This window comes from Apteryx rowi, unplaced genomic scaffold (genome assembly GCF_003343035.1).
Source record: "Apteryx rowi isolate R43461 unplaced genomic scaffold, aptRow1 scaffold_12, whole genome shotgun sequence".
Classification (NCBI taxonomy): Eukaryota; Metazoa; Chordata; class Aves; order Apterygiformes; family Apterygidae; genus Apteryx; species Apteryx rowi.
Window position 1 is genome coordinate 5,594,511 of NW_020447419.1, and position 19,043 is coordinate 5,613,553.

At 39.7% G+C, this 19,043-nt stretch overlaps 1 protein-coding gene across 4 annotated transcripts in view; it reads right to left on the reverse strand.

The window, feature by feature from the left end:
- INO80D (INO80 complex subunit D) overlaps nt 1–19,043 on the reverse strand; it is a 46,757-nt gene that overhangs the window by 26,440 nt on the left and 1,274 nt on the right. For all 4 annotated transcript variants that reach the window (XM_026088665.1, XM_026088658.1, XM_026088648.1 and 1 more), the window contains exons 2-6: nt 18,854–18,923; nt 10,648–10,743; nt 10,297–10,543; nt 3,949–4,697; nt 633–741 (exon numbers count right to left, since the gene is read on the reverse strand). In XM_026088665.1, the coding sequence (XP_025944450.1) occupies nt 633–741; nt 3,949–4,697; nt 10,297–10,514 (1,076 nt within the window). In that variant the 5' untranslated portion in view covers nt 10,515–10,543; nt 10,648–10,743; nt 18,854–18,923. The remainder of the gene's footprint in view (nt 1–632; nt 742–3,948; nt 4,698–10,296; nt 10,544–10,647; nt 10,744–18,853; nt 18,924–19,043) is intronic.

Sequence of the window (19,043 nt, forward strand, 5' to 3'; positions counted from 1 at the left end):
CACATATATACACACACACTGTAAGCCTTTCTGCACCAGCAGCAGATATCCACCATGTTTATCCCCTTCGATCAGATCACTTCAATCCAATGCTCCCAACTATTTGACAGAGGTTTACTCAACACTTCTTAATTATTAAAAGAAATACCATAATCTTAAAAAAAAAAAGGAATGCATTAAAACAAACATCCAGCACATTTATCATAAAGATTAATGAGTAAAATGCAGTAAGCTTACTAATAAGCTTATTTACAAATAGTAGTAAAGAAAAAACAAGAGTAACTCCCTTCATTTCATTCCAATTTAGGAAGTATCGCTATCCAGCTAGGCACCCAAGTTCATGAATAAATCCCACTAAACTCAATCATATTTAGGCAAATAAGCTTAAATTCTTTCCTGATGCATCCTTCTGATAGCAGACTGCACAAAGGGTTCCATGTTAGGTGGAAACTGGGACAGAAGGCGGAAAGCTGTTTCATAGCTCTTACAAACAAACGAGTTCAAACAATCCTTTGTTTCAGCAAAGCACTTAAACAAGTGCTTAATTTCCACTGACTCCACTTGAAGTAAAGCTCGCATTTACGTGATTTATTGCATCAAGGCCAATACAAATACTAAAGAATCGTACTCACTCGTGTCTTTCATAGCTGAGGGTCTCTCGGATAGACCATGCAACCTGGTAAGGGGAGGTTTGCTCTGAATCCTCCAACTCTTCTCCACTGTCTTCAGACCAATCCAGCCCTGAGGGAATTGAAAACATGAAAGCTGGATGAAAGTCTATTCACCTCTCATAAATCTCTGAGCAACCTATGGCACTACAGACAAATAGTCTTTGCTTATTCTGAGCCTGTGTAGTATAGTTGCAAGCATAATTATGTTTGATTAAATCATATAACACACTCATCTACCCAGAAAAGTTATGGTAACAGCTTCATTATTGTGTGCAAATAGTCTGCACCGCTTTTTTTCGGTTTTCCTTTTTAACATTTTTATTGGCCTCTCTCTATAAACAATGAAAGCAAAATCACCAGCTTTCCTACCTACAGGAAATACTACAGCTTTCATACTAAGCACATGAAGTCTTTAAAGACGAGATAAGAGAGAGGTCCCTGCCATGAAGAACTGACTGCCTGGTAATTTTTAACACTATGTGATCTAAATAGGTCACATAACTCCACTTTCAKTTTTGTTCACATTCTAACCCCTGTGCTCCTGCTGCCAAAACACATGGAGATTAGGAAAACCATAAGAGAGAGCATCACGGACAGAGATGGTTACGCAGCTACACAGGATGTTCCTCTGCTCAGTCTTTGTAATTGCTGGCCAAATGCATAAAATAGCATGAGAAGAGAGCTAGGAAAAGAGATGCAAATAGTCATGCACTTGTATTAAGCAGCGTGCTTTCCCTTAATGACAATGCAGGAGGATCAACTCATTGTAGGCACCAGTAGCCTCAGATATCAGATTGAACAGGACAGCTAAGCAGGTCCAGGAAGTTCTCAGGTGGAACATTTCAGCAGGGGCATCATCCTTTGCAGTTTTTCCTATTCTCCCTCCCACATCCAGTGGTATTCTTGTTAATCCCTTGCAGCAGGAGGGAAGAAAAAAAAAAATGCAGCCACATTTATAAGCCAGCACTGTTTTTTTTGTTACTTCCTCATGTGCTCCTTAAAAATGGAGCAGCAGTTGGGACAGAGTTAGGGAACATTTTGTTTTTACTAAAAAATAAAACATGTATATCCGAGATGACTCTGAAGTCAGATGTTCAGAATTTCGGAAATGCATCAGTATTTGGGCACCTACTTTAAGAGTTAGAAACAAACACCGATTTGAAATACAGTTATAAGGAGCACTTTCATGATTTAGGAGCAACACTTAAAATATTAAGCAAAAACATCAGAAACCCTATTTTTCACGAACATCAGCAACATTCTGAAAATACAATTCTTACTATCTAGTTTTAAGATATGCATTTGAAGTAAATTAAAATATCTTAAGACATTTGATAAAATGCCGGAAATATACTTTCAGCTTAAATGTTTTTCACTGTCCCCACTTCAATAATGGAAAGAAGAAATAACTTAATCATTGGACAGAGACACATGCACAGTGGACACTATGTAACAAACTATTTATCCAAAGTTTAAAAACAAAGTCAGAGGTTGGGGTTTTTCTCTTCCAATGGACACTGGGGAAATAAAGGAATAAAATTAATCCAGATTCAGCTCTACTCACACTGAAGATTGCAGTTACACAAATATCATATTACATAGTTCTAACGGAAAGTGCGCTTAAAACCAAGTGCATCTTTTTAAAGATTCTGTGCAGTTATCTCTAGTACTACTCTATTGTTAAACAGAAATCCTAAAATTTTCTCAACTGGCATAACCAGGCTTTAATATTAAGCCACATTATGAATAAATAACAAATACATTTTCTACACTGACATAATTAATAAGTGAATGCTGTTAATGTGCCAAATATAAAATATTCTAAGTGTATACAATCATTTTCAAATTTATTCTAGTATTTGTACAATTGTACATTAATAGGTCTAATCATTTTTCTAAACTATGCCACTTTAGGAAACATATACTCTGCAGAGCTAACACCACCTGGGAATGTAAAAGATTAAACATAGAAAGCAACCTCTCAAAAGGCAAGTCACTTCTTAACCTATTTGGGACTGTGACACTTGGAAATGACTCTGGAGTTGCTATTCCTTAGAAAAACTGCATTATATATAGGACCAAACAGGATTTCTGCGGAACCATGTCCTTCAAAGACATGCTGTGGGATGCTAATTATCTTCTGAACAAATAGTCAAATTATCCCATGAGTGCCAAAAGGCAAAACTTAATAGCAAATTTAAAAAAGAGTTAATTGAAATAGCAAAAATTACAGATGCTTGTGATTAAATAAGATGTTGTGTAAAGAACTTCCAGATTTATTTGAGGTCTCTTTAATGAAAAAAAAAATAAAATCAAAACCAGTATTCCTGTTCTAATAGACCACACTGACTTCTGCTTCCCTAACTTTCTGCTCAGTATTATAACTGCTAGAAAATTATAATCTAAAACTAAACAGAAAAATACGGCAACTCTGGAGATTAGGGGTGACAACAAGGACAGCTAGATGTTTCTAAATCTATATTCATAATCAGACACATAAGCTGCAGGGTCAACTGCCTTTTTAAAACTTCATAGAGTACTATTCCCATAGCAGCAAGTCAGTAATATTTATTTACACTTTCAGAAGTGGCAATAATTGATTATTAAGGTTTCTAGATAGTAAGTAAGGAGGAAGCTATTTCTGGACTAGTATGTGGACAAGGCTCTGCCTCTCCAATTAGCTCCTATAATGGCACTGCCATCCTGTGCGGTGCAGGATGTGCCTCACATCACTTTTCTTTCGTTCACCCATGTTCTGTGCACAGACAGGCCCACTCTGGAAAAATCCTCCTCTTCTCCAAATTTCCTAATCAAGTCACCTGGAAATCTGGATATGCACAGAATGATGAGCCAAATTTCCAAATTTTTACTTGGACTCATTTTGTAATCCACACTTGTCACATATTAAATATTCAGTCTAACCTTGTCACTCACATAGGTACAGGCGGCGCAGCCTTTACCAACTCAAGTTGCAAACCTTCTGTATGATGTCTGCATCATACAAGCAACGTTTTCACCACTGCAGTCTGACTTCTCAAATGGTTAATGGCACATTAAGAAGAATATGCAACAAAAATGCCATAAACTGTTGTGTGATGGGTCTAGGCATTCCCTTCATAGAGAAGAGGGCTAAAGAAAGCACTAGTTACCTAGTTTGGGGTTACTTGGAGAGGACCATGCAGGAATGCAGGACAGGACTAGTAAGATACTGTCTTGCTGTCCTGAAACCAAACAATAAAAGGAGGGGGGAAAGGCAGCGTGTTTGTTATCTACCCACCTAAGTGTGGAAACAGATCAGTGTCCAGCTGCTGTTTTCGAGTGCACAGTTTCACCAGTCTCTGTAGCCGGCTCATGCAGGACGAGTGCGGAGAGAAGGCTGTGGCTTTCATTAGGACCCGATCAGTCCTTGGAGGGTCCGTGACAGGAGCCCTAGCGGGTGGCAGGAGAGGCAGAGGTCTCTTGTTAGACAACTGCCTGGCTTGTGCTATAGTGTGTGTGGTGGGTGCCACTCCCTGCATTGGTAGGCTGGTGTTCGGAGGTTGAGGTGACTTGCAGACGACGCCCTGCGGTAGCCCTGTTGGCTTTAATGAAGCTGATGAAGGTGGTAGATGGGAGTGCTGCTGCTGCAGAGGCTGCTGCTGCAAAGGTGCAGGAAGGGGGCTAAAGTGCTCTTGGCGAACTTTTAAAATCTCTGTCTCTCTCTGGCGCTGCCGGTTTTGAGCCAACTTGCTCTGCAACTTTTTCCTCACTGTTGCCCCTTTCTTCAGGTCATCATCCTCCTCGTTGAAAGCAAAGGGGTCTTCTAATTCTGCCTCCAGGTAGTGGAGAGGAAGCCTAGCCCCTGGCGGGGAGAGGGACATCCCATCCAGTCCATTGGGCATCTTCAAGGCCAGGGTGGGCACTGTCAGACTGAAGGCCATAGCATCCATCTGATGCCTGACCTTTACCTCCTCTATGGGATCATTCTTCTTCTTCCTCTCCTTTTTCGGTATGAAGCCAAGTACCTGCAGGTGGCTGTTGCAGTACCTTTGAAAAGTAAAAACAGTAGATTCTTAACTCAGTTCTTGTAGGCTAAATGTGAAGAAAACAGGTATCACAAAAGGGAAACCTACATATGCCCATCTCATGAGAAATTAGATCAAAACACAAGAGGTTTTATAAAAAGAGTACACAACTGCATCTAATACAACAGATAATTATTGTGTTCCCAACCTATAACAGAAAGCAAAAACTTACACAAATGACAATTTGTAATCTCAAGATATAAAACTCCTCACAAGGTATTCACAGGAGATTCACACACTGCCATTCAAAATATTTACTCTCTAACAGGGTAAATATTCACAAAATAAAGTAAACAAAACAAATAGGACTGATACATGAAACAGYAGGAACTCAAGCCATTAACTCTGATCATACAGAACCATTTCAAAAGCTCCCAAAGAAAAAATACCCTGAAGATCGCTTCCTTTCATTTGGCTGTTCTTTCACTGGAAAGAGTTAGCATATTCATCAAAGCACATCTTTTTAACGTGACTTGTTGGAGTTGAAAGAAGATTCTTATAGGGACAATCTCACTATAGAGATACCTGCTGAGAAGGGCCACTATTTCCCTTTGATGAACAAGTAGCTTAAATGTTAAGTTCTGTTTTAATTGTTTAACATATCATATCCAAAAGATTAGCTGAATAGTCTTCAAATAAAAATCTAGTTTAAAAGAAATTCTCTGCTGCTGGAAAGCTTTTACACAATGCCATGAATACGTACACATACAAGCCACAAACACACATTTCAAGCTCTTCTAAAATAAAAAAGCTTTTAAAGTCATGTTATTAAAAAAAGCCATGGAAAGTGTGCCTTGCCTTTGCAGAATCACAGGCCTGCAGCTTACAAATGAAAACAAAGATTTGAGGAGAAGGTGACATCTACATCAAGCAGCAGGGAAATATTCACGGATAAGGGTATATCCATGAAGGTATTCTTTAACATCTGATCAGTATGAATCTGAGAAAAGTCAGTTTTGCTGAACAAATGCAAATACATTTTAAAACGAAGTTATTCCTGATCTTCAGAGACACACCAGCAAAAAAGCCCAAACCTAGCCCTCAAAATAATGAGAAAGCTCAACACTTCAGAGCTCAGTGACTTTCAACTTCTTGTCCACACCCATGAAGGGAGCAATGTGTGAACTACTTCTAAAGGGTCCATAAAAGGTTTAAAAAAAAAAAAAAGCAAATTCATATATGCAATTTAGCAATCTCCATATATGTAGTTTCTTGAGGGATATACACCCTTAGGGATTCACAAATCAAAAAAAAGGCTAAAAAACTGCTGCTACGTATTATTGTCTAAATACAACTTACCATAATGAAGAAATTAAGTAATGAATAAATCTAAATGAGGCAAGACAAATGCCAGCAATGCGTGGAGTTTTTACTGGAACATGCAAGAATTGATATATTGTAAAATACATACTGAGAGATGCACTTTTAAAAATTAAATGTTATAACTGGGGCTCAATAAAGCTTCCATTAAAGTCAATAGGACTAGTTGCATAACTAAAATTAAGCACATTCTTAATATTTTGCTTCAACAAGACTGAGATCAGTCAGAACAGCACTTTTAGTATGATAGAAAAAAAAACAAACAGACAAAACTTAAACACAATCAAAACGTTTCTTTCTTTCCTAATTTCAGTAATAAGCTTTGTTCAGTTTGAATGCTTCCCTAATACTATTTATACCTTAAATATTGCCACTCTGTGCTTGTGCGTGAGCCAGCAGATAAAACTAGCTGGTCTGTTTTCATTGTGAAAACCAAGGAGAAAGCAAAAAAATAGGAAAGGTGAATAAACCTAYGAAAAGGTAATTAGCTTGTAAACATTCTCTCAGTTTTAGGCTATTAAGTGGGTTTTTTTGTTGTTTTTTTGTTTGTTTGTTTGTTTGAACTCTGACAGCATCATTTTTATATGGCAGAGAGCAAAGCTTTGGCTCTTAAAACTGACAATATTGCAACACTGAAAGCTAATCTTACACAGGCAACACCTCTGGACACAAATCCACGGATGCCAGGCTGCAACATAATGAAAATATAGATCTCTTGCAGACTCCAGTATGCTGGATGAACCTATGCTTTAAGCTCTGAATATCAACCGCCTGCTCGCCAGCATAGAGGAGGCTGACACACCCTGGCCACTGGACTAAAAGGAGCAAGAAGAAACCGGGAAGAGCACTTAAGCCTTCTCTGGGAGGCTCCACATATCATCAATTCAGGCTAGGCATAATTTATTAGCACCAATTCAACCTTGGCATTGCCAGGCTCTAGCTGGTCCCACACAGAGCCAGTCAGGCACCCGCGCGCTGCATTTCCCAGTCCTTTAGGTTTCACAATGGCTTTTTAGTTGGCCCTGGCCCAAACTGGCTCTGACTTTATGCAGCGCTGCAGATCCTGGTGCAGACATTAACCGGCTCTGCTGGAACCAGGCTATATCCAGCTGAGTTGAGGCAATAAACTCTTTGGATTGGAGGTAATGCTAGGGAAGCCATTAGTAGTTTATGCTCCATAAAAGACAGATTAAACAGCTTCTAGACTGGAATAGCACCTGGAAGTAGCCCAGTCCCTTTCACAGGGCCCTGAGCATGAAACCTGCTAGGTCGAAGCTGGCCCTGCGCAGAGCCAAATCCGAGGCGTCTGTCTCGGTGGCACAATTTGTCATTTGTATAACCTGCTTGGGAGTTACGCTCAGCTGCGACAAGTTATTCTCGGCATGAGTTATTCTCACACTGAGTTCCTAATACAGTTTCTTCCCTCTTCTTTACTCAGTGCCAAAGGCATTTATTTATTCTGGTGCAGGTGAGATCAAATGCGGTCAACACATATGTTAAGAGGGGTGGGTTGATCTCCACTAAAACTACCATAACATGAAGCACACAGAAGCTGATGGGCTCCAAAAGCTTCAGCTGGACAATTTTCCACATCCCTGGCAGGGCAAGAACCGAGACAGTGAGGTTTTCCACCTATATCTAAACTCTGCTTCACAGTACAGCCAAGGCTAGTATTGAGTTCTGACACTTATTTAAAGGCAGATCTAATTAAACTGGAGAGTATCTTGCATATCAACAAAGGATTTGCAAACTGTCTTGAAAGAAGAGAATTAGAGGTAAAATGGTAAGTGTTTAGCTAAATTATAATAACAATATGATTAAAAATCTAATTGAACTTCATTATCTATTTGTGTATTTGGACAAAAAAGAATTAGAAGATGTATTCAAGAGGAATCACAGATATATATAACCCATGTCTGTATCCAGTATATATTCTTTAAAAACCAAAACAGTGAATAGAGAAACTACACTTCAGATAAGATAATGAAGCCACAGTCTATTAATAGATTTAATTTGAAGACTGTTAATGGTTAATAAGAAATTTAGTAGCATAACAGCATATTAACCAGTTTTGTGGCTGATGGCATCCTATCATTTGTATGGGGTCAAGGGATAATTTTTTTAATTATCCGTGGACAGATTATGAAGCTTTTGGCACATAATGCATATATCCTGTTAAGACATTTTATTTTTTATAATCTTAAAAAGTATTTAGGATGATAGCTGTCAGAGCATCATACAGCCTGCTTCTGATCACATACAGTTACATGTCTAAAACTGTAGCAAAATGACCATCTGATGGTAATTTTGTACACAGAAAATTGAAAGCTACAAGTGAAGAAATGAGACATAGCAAACATCTTTGTATTGAACCAAGTGTGAAAAAAAGTCTCCTAAGAAACAGATAGAGGCTTGCCTGCCAAAAAAAAATTGTTCAGAGTGGGCACAGGGCTTATCACTAGCATTCATTAAATGTTATTGTTAAAACTAAGCTCTATCCTGAGAAGCAGACTTTTAAAATATTCTTTCAACCTATCACATCCTCTCATTTGAAATTAAAAGTTTATTCTCTCCTTCAGACACCTGCTGTCCTCTTCAAGTACTGTAATGTGACACCCGACATGCAGTTGAATTATTCTAATATAACATACACCAGATGTCATGACCACACTTCAGTATATTCATTTTGATTTTTCTCAAGTTAAAGTGTGAACTCAATTCAAGGCGTAAAGAAAAATATCAAATTCCATGGGAACATACGAGATCTAAGAAATGTCATTAAGTGATATTATTTCTATTGTTTTTAAGTATGACCACTGCATAAACAGCAACTCTGTCTCAATCAGCTCTCGCATCTGAAATTACAGCATATCATTTGCTCTAACAATTTCTATGATCATTTTTTGCTAGCTTATTTCTAAACTGCCTCAACTGTACAGTAGCAAAGACACAGTCACTGGCTGTCAAATTACAGCTTAAAGTTATTCATCTTGTGCCATTTGAGCATTTGCCCTACAGCTTTTGACAAACATTCATGTTTTTTTCCTCACTTCATCAGTCTCCTCAACTGAAATGGCAGGTGAAATGCAAGTTAATTTAGAGCACAGTCCAACTGTTATTTCAGACAAGAGAGGGAGCTGTGAGCCGAGAAGGAAGTTACATGTAGGGCACACTGGGAACACTGCTAATAATGTGAAAGGTTAGTGAATGGCAGCTAATAATGTGAAAGGTCAGTGAATAGTGGTTTGATTCTTTTCGGGCATATTTTGTTTATATTTTAGGTTGGAAAAAAAGTTATGGTTTGTAACAGAACAAGCCTCAGACAGTTAACAAACACATTAATCAAATACTGTCTTACTGACAAAACCTGTAGCGGTGACCCTGAAAAATTAAAGTCACATATACCTGGCAGCCAAGATTAGTCAAATTCTGCTATTTCACTCCAAGCAACATCCATGTGACTGGTGTTCAAAAAGCCTTAAGGAGCAAGGAAGAATGGCCTTGCGGTTATGGTATGGGCTGGAATTGAGGAAATCTGGTTTGAATTCCCAGTTCTCCAAAGGCTTCGAGTTTAATCTCTTGCGAGCCATTGAATAACCCAGGCACCTCAGGCATCTTCATTTGGGTATGGATGGGAAGAGGAAGGGAGGCAGTAAAGAAGAAAGGGAGGCAATAGCACTTTCCTAGCTGGCTGATCTGTTATCAAGTAATATTTATTTTATTGCAGTAATACAACACCACAGATCAGTACCAAACCAAGTAAAAACCACTGAATTGTAACGCCAGCTTCATCCCTACGTGTCACCACTCCCTAAGCGCAGAGGGTATGCATTTCCAACTGTTTGTCCTGCAAAAGTAGATGGAAGTGTGCTTTTGGCACAGTTGGCCAAACAAGCAGGCACTTTGAAGAGCATGTACTATGAGTGACAGAGTAAATTAATTAGAGAAGCAGGTACAGTGCAGCAGGTTTGATCCACAGTTTACAGTGAATTTTAGAAAGCAATGAATCTTGAAAGCTTCCTTGAGAGTAAGTTACTGTCCCCTTTCTGGGTACTTGACTCCCCACAGAAAACAAAATACAGTTTATTAGTCTTAAAACAAAACCCTCAAAGAAACATCCTGGAATTCAATCTACTCAGGCCAGCTCTTCCCTCACCCTGGAGCCAGGCAGCACCTCAAAAGGAAACCCATGCCTGTGTCCCAGCTACCTCCCACTTTGCAGAGGGGCGACCACAACTCACCTACGGTCCTCCGATTTGGGGATGGGGTTGGTGCAGCGTTGGCTGTTATACTTGGCCACATATTCACATTGCTTGAAGGGGGCAGTCTTGTCCTCCAGAACGTGTCTGATACAGAAGGCGTAGCCGTTAAGTCGCCTCTGCTTGCACAGTTTGGGGCTATATGAGCACAAGGGCTTATTGTCAACCTCAGAGAAGTGTATGTGTTTGCCTTCATACATCACGTGACTCTATTCCTTGTGAACATCAGCTGAAAGAACCAAAATATTAAGATAAATCACATAAGGAAAAAAAAAAGCACATTCAGTTCTAGACTGTTTCATTTTGGTGGGAAAGAGGGACTCTAAACAATACCTGATTTTAAATCTTCTGTACCATATCAATGTTAAGAGAGAGCCCCAAGGACACCAGTATCCTGGAATGATGACGAATCAAGATGAAGCAGATTGTCTAAGGAAAATATCAAAAAGGTCAAAGTCAGTTGAGACAAAATAGATAGGAGCATACTGCTTACTATGTGGCCAGCTGTGACCACTTAACGTGTGGTTCAGCTAGCACCCGGTCAGCCAGATCCTCTAATGCAATAGCTTTCAACTAGCAGTCACAGATCTTTGAAAACTGAAAGGAAAAGAAGGGCGGGGAGGGGGGGAAGGAGGAGGAGTGTGTTGTCACCAGGCTTAAACCTGCGAAACAAAATTCCACCCATCTACTGGAAAACGATCAGGAGCTACAAACAGAAAAAAGGTTAAGCAGCAAATTAGATCACTTGCTTTCAGTCAAGTTGAATGTTGATGTACCATTAACCCATGTGATTGCGGGGACATTTTCCTTCAAATATCTTTGCATAAAAAAATGATTATCCTTGCTCTGCAAAATTTTAATTTCATCAGGCAGCACAGGTCAGCTTTTCTTTAGCTGTCTTTACCACATCTGGTGAACAGTTTCCAGATCTTGTAGTTGCCCACAGCTTTTGCAGGCATCAATGAGCAGGCCTTCCCAAGGTCTGCATGAGTCTTCAGAGGTTTTCCAACCTTACTGTATTTATTTTAGGGAAATTCAGGCATTACTAATGCCAGAGGCAGTACTCTCATTGACCCCAGGAGGGCTGAAATGTCATTTCTGCAAGAGACTTTTTTTTTTTTTTTTTGAATAAAACGGATTCCTATAGTGCAACAAAATAACAACCCATGGATTTATAAGCTGCTTCTTGGTTTCCCACCACTATGGAGCCTTTAGTAAGCATTTCCTTTTTTACCAAAGCAGCTTCCAGGAAAATTTAATAGTGCACATATTCTGCAGCTACTCTGCTACTCCCAACCTAGCCTGCAAAAGGCAGCTATTACTCAGAAAGGCCGTCCTGAAGTACTAGAACAAACTCTTTTGAACACAGTGTATTCAGTACTCAACTCAGTTTCGCCTAAGTTGTATTTCATATGTGTTATACAGCATGCAAAGGAGTGCATGTAGAGGTGATATTCAGAAAATATATAATAAATCAGAGGCATGTGACAAGTGTATTTACCACCTCTATTACCACCTCATCCAATTATTTTATCCTGAAGGCCCAAAATGGCAAGGAAAATATTGCAAGAAGTGAGCCCACAGACTTCATAGGCAAGATACAGTTTCCTCTTGTGAAGGAAGAAATCTTTCACCTCCGGCTGTATAAAAGCACCTTGAGAAAAATGACAAGTACTGCAACATTTGGGGATCTAGAAAAGCAGCTTTAAGTCACTAGGGTAAAACAAAGTGCCCTATCAAGCCTTTCTCAGCAAACCGCACAAACCAGGTATTTTCATTAGTGTATATCTAGATGCACAAGCAGAAGGACAGAAGACAGTACTTTAAATTTAAAAATACTCTTAGGAATTCACAGAATCACAGAATGGTTGAGGTTGGAAGGGACCTCTGGAGATCATCTAGTCCAACCCCCCTGCTCAAGCACGGTTACCTAGAGCACATTGCACAGGATCGCGTCCAGGCATGTTTTGAATATCTCCAGAGAAGGAGACGCCACAACCTCTCTGGGCAACCTCTTCCAGTGCTCTGTCACCCTCACAGTGAAAAAGTTTTTCCTCATGTTCAGATGGAAAATTATTGATGGAATTATTGAAATAGTTTTATATGTACATGTGCAGCATACAGAATGGGTGTTACACTACAAAATGCTACTGACTTAAATACAAGTGACCTAACTAATCATTTGACAATAGTGAGGATCATTTCATATTTCCTCTTTATACACATAGTTCCCTTTCCATGCACACACACAAGCACACACTCAGGGGCAGGGGCCTTGCACTTAATTTATGCCAGATAGCCAAAGCATAAGTACAGAGCATCTAATCCAGTTCCAATCACTCTTCCCAATTTCTCTCAATGCATGGAAGAGCACATACTATACACATTTGAAGCTAATAACTAGAATATGACCCTTCACAATGCATTACTTCTAAAATCTAAGAAGTTCATTGTTTTGTTGGCTGTGCTTTACCTTCAAAAATATGGAATGGAAACAGGGAACTGGCATCACTTTTTAAGTGTAGTGAGAACCAAACAATCCTTTCAGACACCTTTGTTAAGGCAGACATTGACGTACACTTCAATATTATCCAGCAATAATGTGAAGGAAAAGAAAATGGCATGGTGATGTGCCCAGTATACTTGAGAGTCACGACCCACATGTTTGAGAGATGGCCTCCTCCATTACTATGGTAGCAGAAATAATCAAATGCACCTTAACTAATTGCATCTCACATACAGAACAAAGTTGACAGAAAGTCCTTTGCTCTGGGATTTGTTTCTCTCAGTGGTTAACCAAAGCTTGTATTTGGTGACATACTGGACAAGATGAAAAACCTGAAAGAACAGGTGAATCTTGCAGAGGTGGGATGACCTGGGCGCTGCTCAGTATTTTTTTCTGTTTTATGTACCACCTTCTTTTAAGCTATTACTGTTATGCTTTGTAGAGTTCTTTTACTGATCAGTGACCTTCTCCTCCTTTGCACAACCCAGCAACGTTTCTTTTCTGAAGGTTATGAAGCAACAAGCCAAAGAAAGAGAGTTCTTCAGAACTCTTCCAAAGTAAATAGCAAGAAATACACTGCGCTATCTAGTGCTCCTCAGTCAGGTTTCTGTAAGGAAACTACTCTGCCCTTCCCAGCCACTACAATCCCAGATTTATTCTTGTGCCCCTAGTCTTATTTTTGGATTTAACTTGTAATTTTAAGTCTTATTTTTGTGTTTAACTTGACTGTGTCAAGGCTGGCACAGCATTTTCCTTCTCATTCTTCTGAAAGATACAGGGCACAGGGCATGCTATGTGAAATATTTAAGCAAAAATACTGACAACATTCCTCAAGAAAGCCAGTGAGCTTGAACATGATTTTTTGAGTCTACATATACACTAAGAGAAGTTCATATAAATATAATCATGTTAAAAATCCTGATAGGAATTGATCAGTGCAACTACAGAGCAATGAACAAAAAGAAAGCTAATAAACCCAGCTGTCAGTCTTTATACAAAAACAAAACAAAACAAAAAAACAAAAAACCTACAGCAACTCTCTCAATCTTGCAATTAAATCTTTACTGATATACTCCTGCATAGAGCCCCTGAAAGGCAGTGGCACTATATGGATACACTCCAAGATCAGAGACTAAAGTTGTACTATATCTAAAAAGAGCCTTTTCTTTTTACTTTCATACCATATATACATTACAAGGACTTTTTACTCTGTTGATTCCGATTTAACCTGAACTAGTATTTTATTTTGCACAAAATATACAGGCATTCTTAACAGAGCTTTTTGCTGCTATCTAAAAAGTAGCACAGCACTGGAATAGGCACATGCCATTTATCTGAAAAGAACTGAAACTACACTTAGCTAAATAGTGGGTGGGGGAGAAATTATTTTTGTCCCACAGGATTCAGTAAGAGATGACGGAAACATGGACTTCCCCTGGAAAAAATCAAATGCTTAAGCAGCTGCGCTTTACTGCAAAAATATCAGGGTACAAAACCTCTGGAAGTTGTTCCAAGGTTTGCAGTTATACTCTACACTGAGGCTGTAGAAAGATTCAACACAAACAGAATTTGCATCTGCATATGCTCAGACTGGCTTTAGCCACAACCCATGAATGAGGAGCCAGAGGCTGCTTCTTAAGGAGCCTACATGCTTCTTAAACAACTGCTTCTAAATAAAAGATTTTGAGATAGTCAGAAGCAACAGGGCGAAGAGCAGAAGAGAGCCCAGAAATCTGTGCCATTGCCAGCTGATGTAGGACATGACTGAGCTTTACAAAATCATAAAGGTAGGGGATAAGGTAAATACGGAAATGTCACGTACCAAATCACACAACTCTAGAAATAGCGGTGCTCAATGAAGCTAGTAAGAGATTGATTTAAAACATTAAAAAAAAAAAGTACTTTTTTTCAGATCAGGTAGTGAATTTCTAGAACTTGCTACCACAGAAGGTTGTGGAAGCAGATAGTAACAGCAGGTTCAAAAAGGCATTAGAAAAGGTCATAGGCAATGGGGACAAACAGATATTAAAAGAAGTGGGCAGTGATGCACCTGCTAGAATGCCTAATTTAACAAATAGGGGTGCTGAAAGAGCAAGAGCTCTAGGAAGAACACTAGGAAGTGCCCAGGCTTTCGTGTTCTCCTTCAATAGCATCTCTTATTCCCCCTGCCCAAGACAGGGCACTAGGCTGGACAGACCACTGACCCAGCAGGGCATTTCTTAGGTTCCTGTGAGGTCACCACTAACATCTGAAATTTGGGAACACATTCCTATCTTCCCTTCTCCCATTTTTTACTCCTGAAAGGATGACTGGAACAAGACCTCCTTCCTCTGGTAAAAATCCTGTCTGGGCATGTGAAGAACAGCAAACTTAGCATCCTAGCAAGGATGCGTAGCCAAGACAGGCAGGACAGAGAGCAAAGCCACTCTTCACGGCATAATCACATAGGGCAGCATCGCTTCTCCTGCAGACTGTGGCCACTGGTGGTCCGTGAGACAACAGAAGGTGGTTTGCAAAATGATGGTAAAAAGAGAAATAAAACACCTAAATGCACACACCTGCGCAGCTGTCAGTGCCTGCTGTCAGGCATAGGAAGAAGCCAGCTCCCAGCTGCTTTTAGGACCCATGAGCAGGCAGAGTCAGCTCCCTTGCAGCGCACATCAACTCAAAGACAACAACGCTGCAGCCCTGCACTCCATGCAACCCCTCCCAAAATAGTTAAGCAGTCCTTCAGAAAGGTCGAGAAATGTTGCTGTAGCAAACTTTATGGGGAAATCTTTGCTAGATCATACTGAGTGTCAGCATTATATTACGCAGAAATTTGGTACCTGACGTCTTCTGTAGTCTACAGAGAAGTCGATGGCCCAGTCACTATTAGAAAGCCCGATGCATTGTAGCCCAAAAACCCAATCAGCAATTCTGAGAAAACACTGTGCTGAAAATATCATAATATTTTAAACTATGTGATTAGATACATTTAAAAATGTATGCCTGGAATTTGACATTCAAGGCAAGCGAGACCCTTTTAGGCAATGGAATGCCCAAATGCATTGTAAATTGCATTGCAATTATCTGTCAGTGGTTAAAAGATGTATAATTAAGAGGACTGAGCTTACAGGTTCACACACCGCATCCAAACACAAGCCACCACTAAAGAGGTCTTAAATGTGTTGTTTTGTATTTTCTAATATTAGTGCAGATTCGATGTTATATTGCTTGGTGTGTTCATGGCATCTCACAGACAAGGTACAATCACCTACACGTTTCCAAAAGCATCAACTTGGGGGTAGAACAGGAACATGGATCTCTAAGAATCTCAGCTTATCCATAAACTCAAATAGCTTAAACAGTAGTTTTGTTGACTCCTCCATTTGACCAGGAGAGAAAAAAATCCCTGAATTCTCACTGCCCGGCCCTTTTGCTGAGACTAACAGTAAATTCATAGATTTTAAGATGTTTGGGCAACATGGAATTTAATCCACTCAGACCTGGACAGGGACCATAAAAATCATTGCAAAAGATACATTTAAAGACACCTTACAGTAATAGCCTTCGGTCAGTATTAGTACAAACTATATTAGAGAGAAAGCAAAAATATTCCATTTCTTTCTATTTCATACTTTGAGACTTTAGGCAACTAGTCCCTGTCTGGGAAGCGTTCTGTTCTATCAAGAGCAGCTATACCACATCTAATTGTGGTCGGCATCAACACCACAAAGTTGTAACTTCTGTCCCTGTTCTGCGATCTAATAATAAGTTTGGCTTATTTCTGGTCATTCATCAGCTCAGTTCTCTGCTATGCTCAGCTACCAAACCAAGCCTACTATAATTCTGGAAACAAAACAGAACCATTTTATTAGTAAAACCATCCAATTTGGGACAGAAAACACTAAGAGGCTACCAAAGTCAACTACAAGAGTTACTGTTGGGGACAACGTCACTAACGAGAGCACAGTCCTTACCCAGGAAGGTCTCCGAAGAGCCCTGCACAAGCCAAGGCACCGCGCACACGCTGAAGTACCCAGACAGAAGATCTAATGGCAGGATGAAGGCACTTAATGATACATAAGGGCTAATCATTTTTAACTACTCTCTGGAATCATATTTTTGGACTACTGTTTTCATATGTTAAAATCTACCTAGGAAAACAGAAGCAGCAACATTGTCTTCATTCTGCCTTTTTAACAAGCTTATTACTTCAAATCTGCAAAAAGGCAGTGTGTATTGAATAAGGGTGTGCAATATATTAAGAGAAAAACAGTAGTACCTTTTAGGCAATAGTGACAATAAAAATTATGCTTCCGAATATAATGCAATAAATACAGAATTAAAATTAAGTATTATTCCTAATAATAGTGGCATATAGACTTGTAACAAGCTTCAATCGGCAGGAAAAAAACATAACTGTGGGGTGTGGGGGGGCGACTTTTTGTTCCAAAACTGAAAAATTTCTTCTTTTTGTTTTCCTACATAAAATGAATTTAAGCTGGAATTTTAATTTCAACTAATTCATTCATCTGGTAAATAGTGCCTTAAGGCAGGATGAAGACAGCCCAAAGTCTAAAAAGCAATAACCATTTAAGATGCTAGGAATTTTTAAAACTTCAAACGATTTTTAAAGAGAGATGTTCAGTGGGAAGGTTCATAACTGAAAACTGTAGCTAAGAGTACATTGCCTTAGATTTCAATAAGATCATTTCCTAAAGATGGCTGTTCATGAGTTAAGGTTCAAGACCAGTTCTGTATTTTTAGAAATCTTTGGAACAAGGATTTCTCTATTTGAACTCAAGTTGTAAGGCCCCAGTCCTGCAACTGCATCCACACGGGCAGATTCTCATGCCTGCACAGAACCACACTTATTTCAACATACATTTATATCTATATATGTCTATATTGATATATATAAACAAGTCCAGGTTTTGCCAGGGCAAATGGGGCTGCAGAAAAAGCCCTTCAGAAGCAGCAGTAAGTGGAACATGTAGGCCGCTGCAACATCACAGAAATGCACTTTAAAAATGTTATCTCAAAATATCAAAACCAAGACCCAGGGAGAAAGCAGAGGCTAAGAGCATACCACAGTATACTTTGTATCAGAACTTGAATGAAAAAAGCTATAAGTCTGTCTTTTATTTATTCAAATAACAGCTAACCTACATTTGCACATGAGGTTAAACAAAATACCTTAGTCTTAGTTTTAGTCCCAGTGCTGCAAAGACACACAACCTTATTTTCACACAATGCGGGAGTATTATTTGTGCTTCAGTGGGAATACTCAGTAAATAAAAAAGGAAAATAGAGCTCCTCACCAAGCAGCCTTTTAGCAGTTTTAAGCTATCAGAGTTTCAATATGGTATTACAATAAATTTGTACCTCCTGAAGATTTACTATCCTGTGAAAGCATGGTACATGCAACTCCATAGGACCAGGCCCTACGTATAATTCATTTACTCATCACAAAAATATGGAAATATCAAAGTAACTCCTACCAAAATTTTCAATTGCTTTCTGCAGATAATTTAGTTTTATGATTAATAAAGCTTGTTTTATATACGTATGTATCACAAACAAATCACACACGAGCCTGAGGATGGCTGTGAAAGCATCACTCTGAGAGCTTCACACACAAGGCCAGCGCTATCGCTTATCGGTCGGCACTGACACCTGGGCAGGGAGGGCTCAGCACGAAACACTGCCGCGACAGCGGTGCCAGTACAGGAGGACACTCAGCTCTAAGGGAATAATGCATGGCCCTGAGGTAGCCTTTTTTTTTTCCTTAAGTACAGCAGTTCTCAAAGATTGTCAACAGCCTTAAAATAAATCTTCATCACATGTTGTTAAGTAACAAAGTTAGAACTAACTATAGATCTCCGTATCTTAGTCGGATGGTGGAACACACAGCTTTAAGCTCAGCATTCCCAAAATTTCTTCGCGGTTGCCTACGGAGAGCAGCTAGCGTTTTAAGCTACAAGGCACGTTAGGGACCAGGGGCACCAAGTTATGCGTCTCTAACAGCAGCAGCCGGGGCTGTTTCACCTGTGCGGGGCGAAGGGTGGTGCCTGGGTTTCCAGTGGACTCGCTTCACAACTACCAGACGTTTCTTTCGCTGGAAAAAAAAAGGGGGGGGGGAGCTCGTTTCATTTTCAGTTCGGTGCAGCAGCACCGGGGAGGCCGCGGGGGTCCCCGGCGGGGCCGGGCCGGGCCAGGCCGCCCGGCGGGGCCGTAC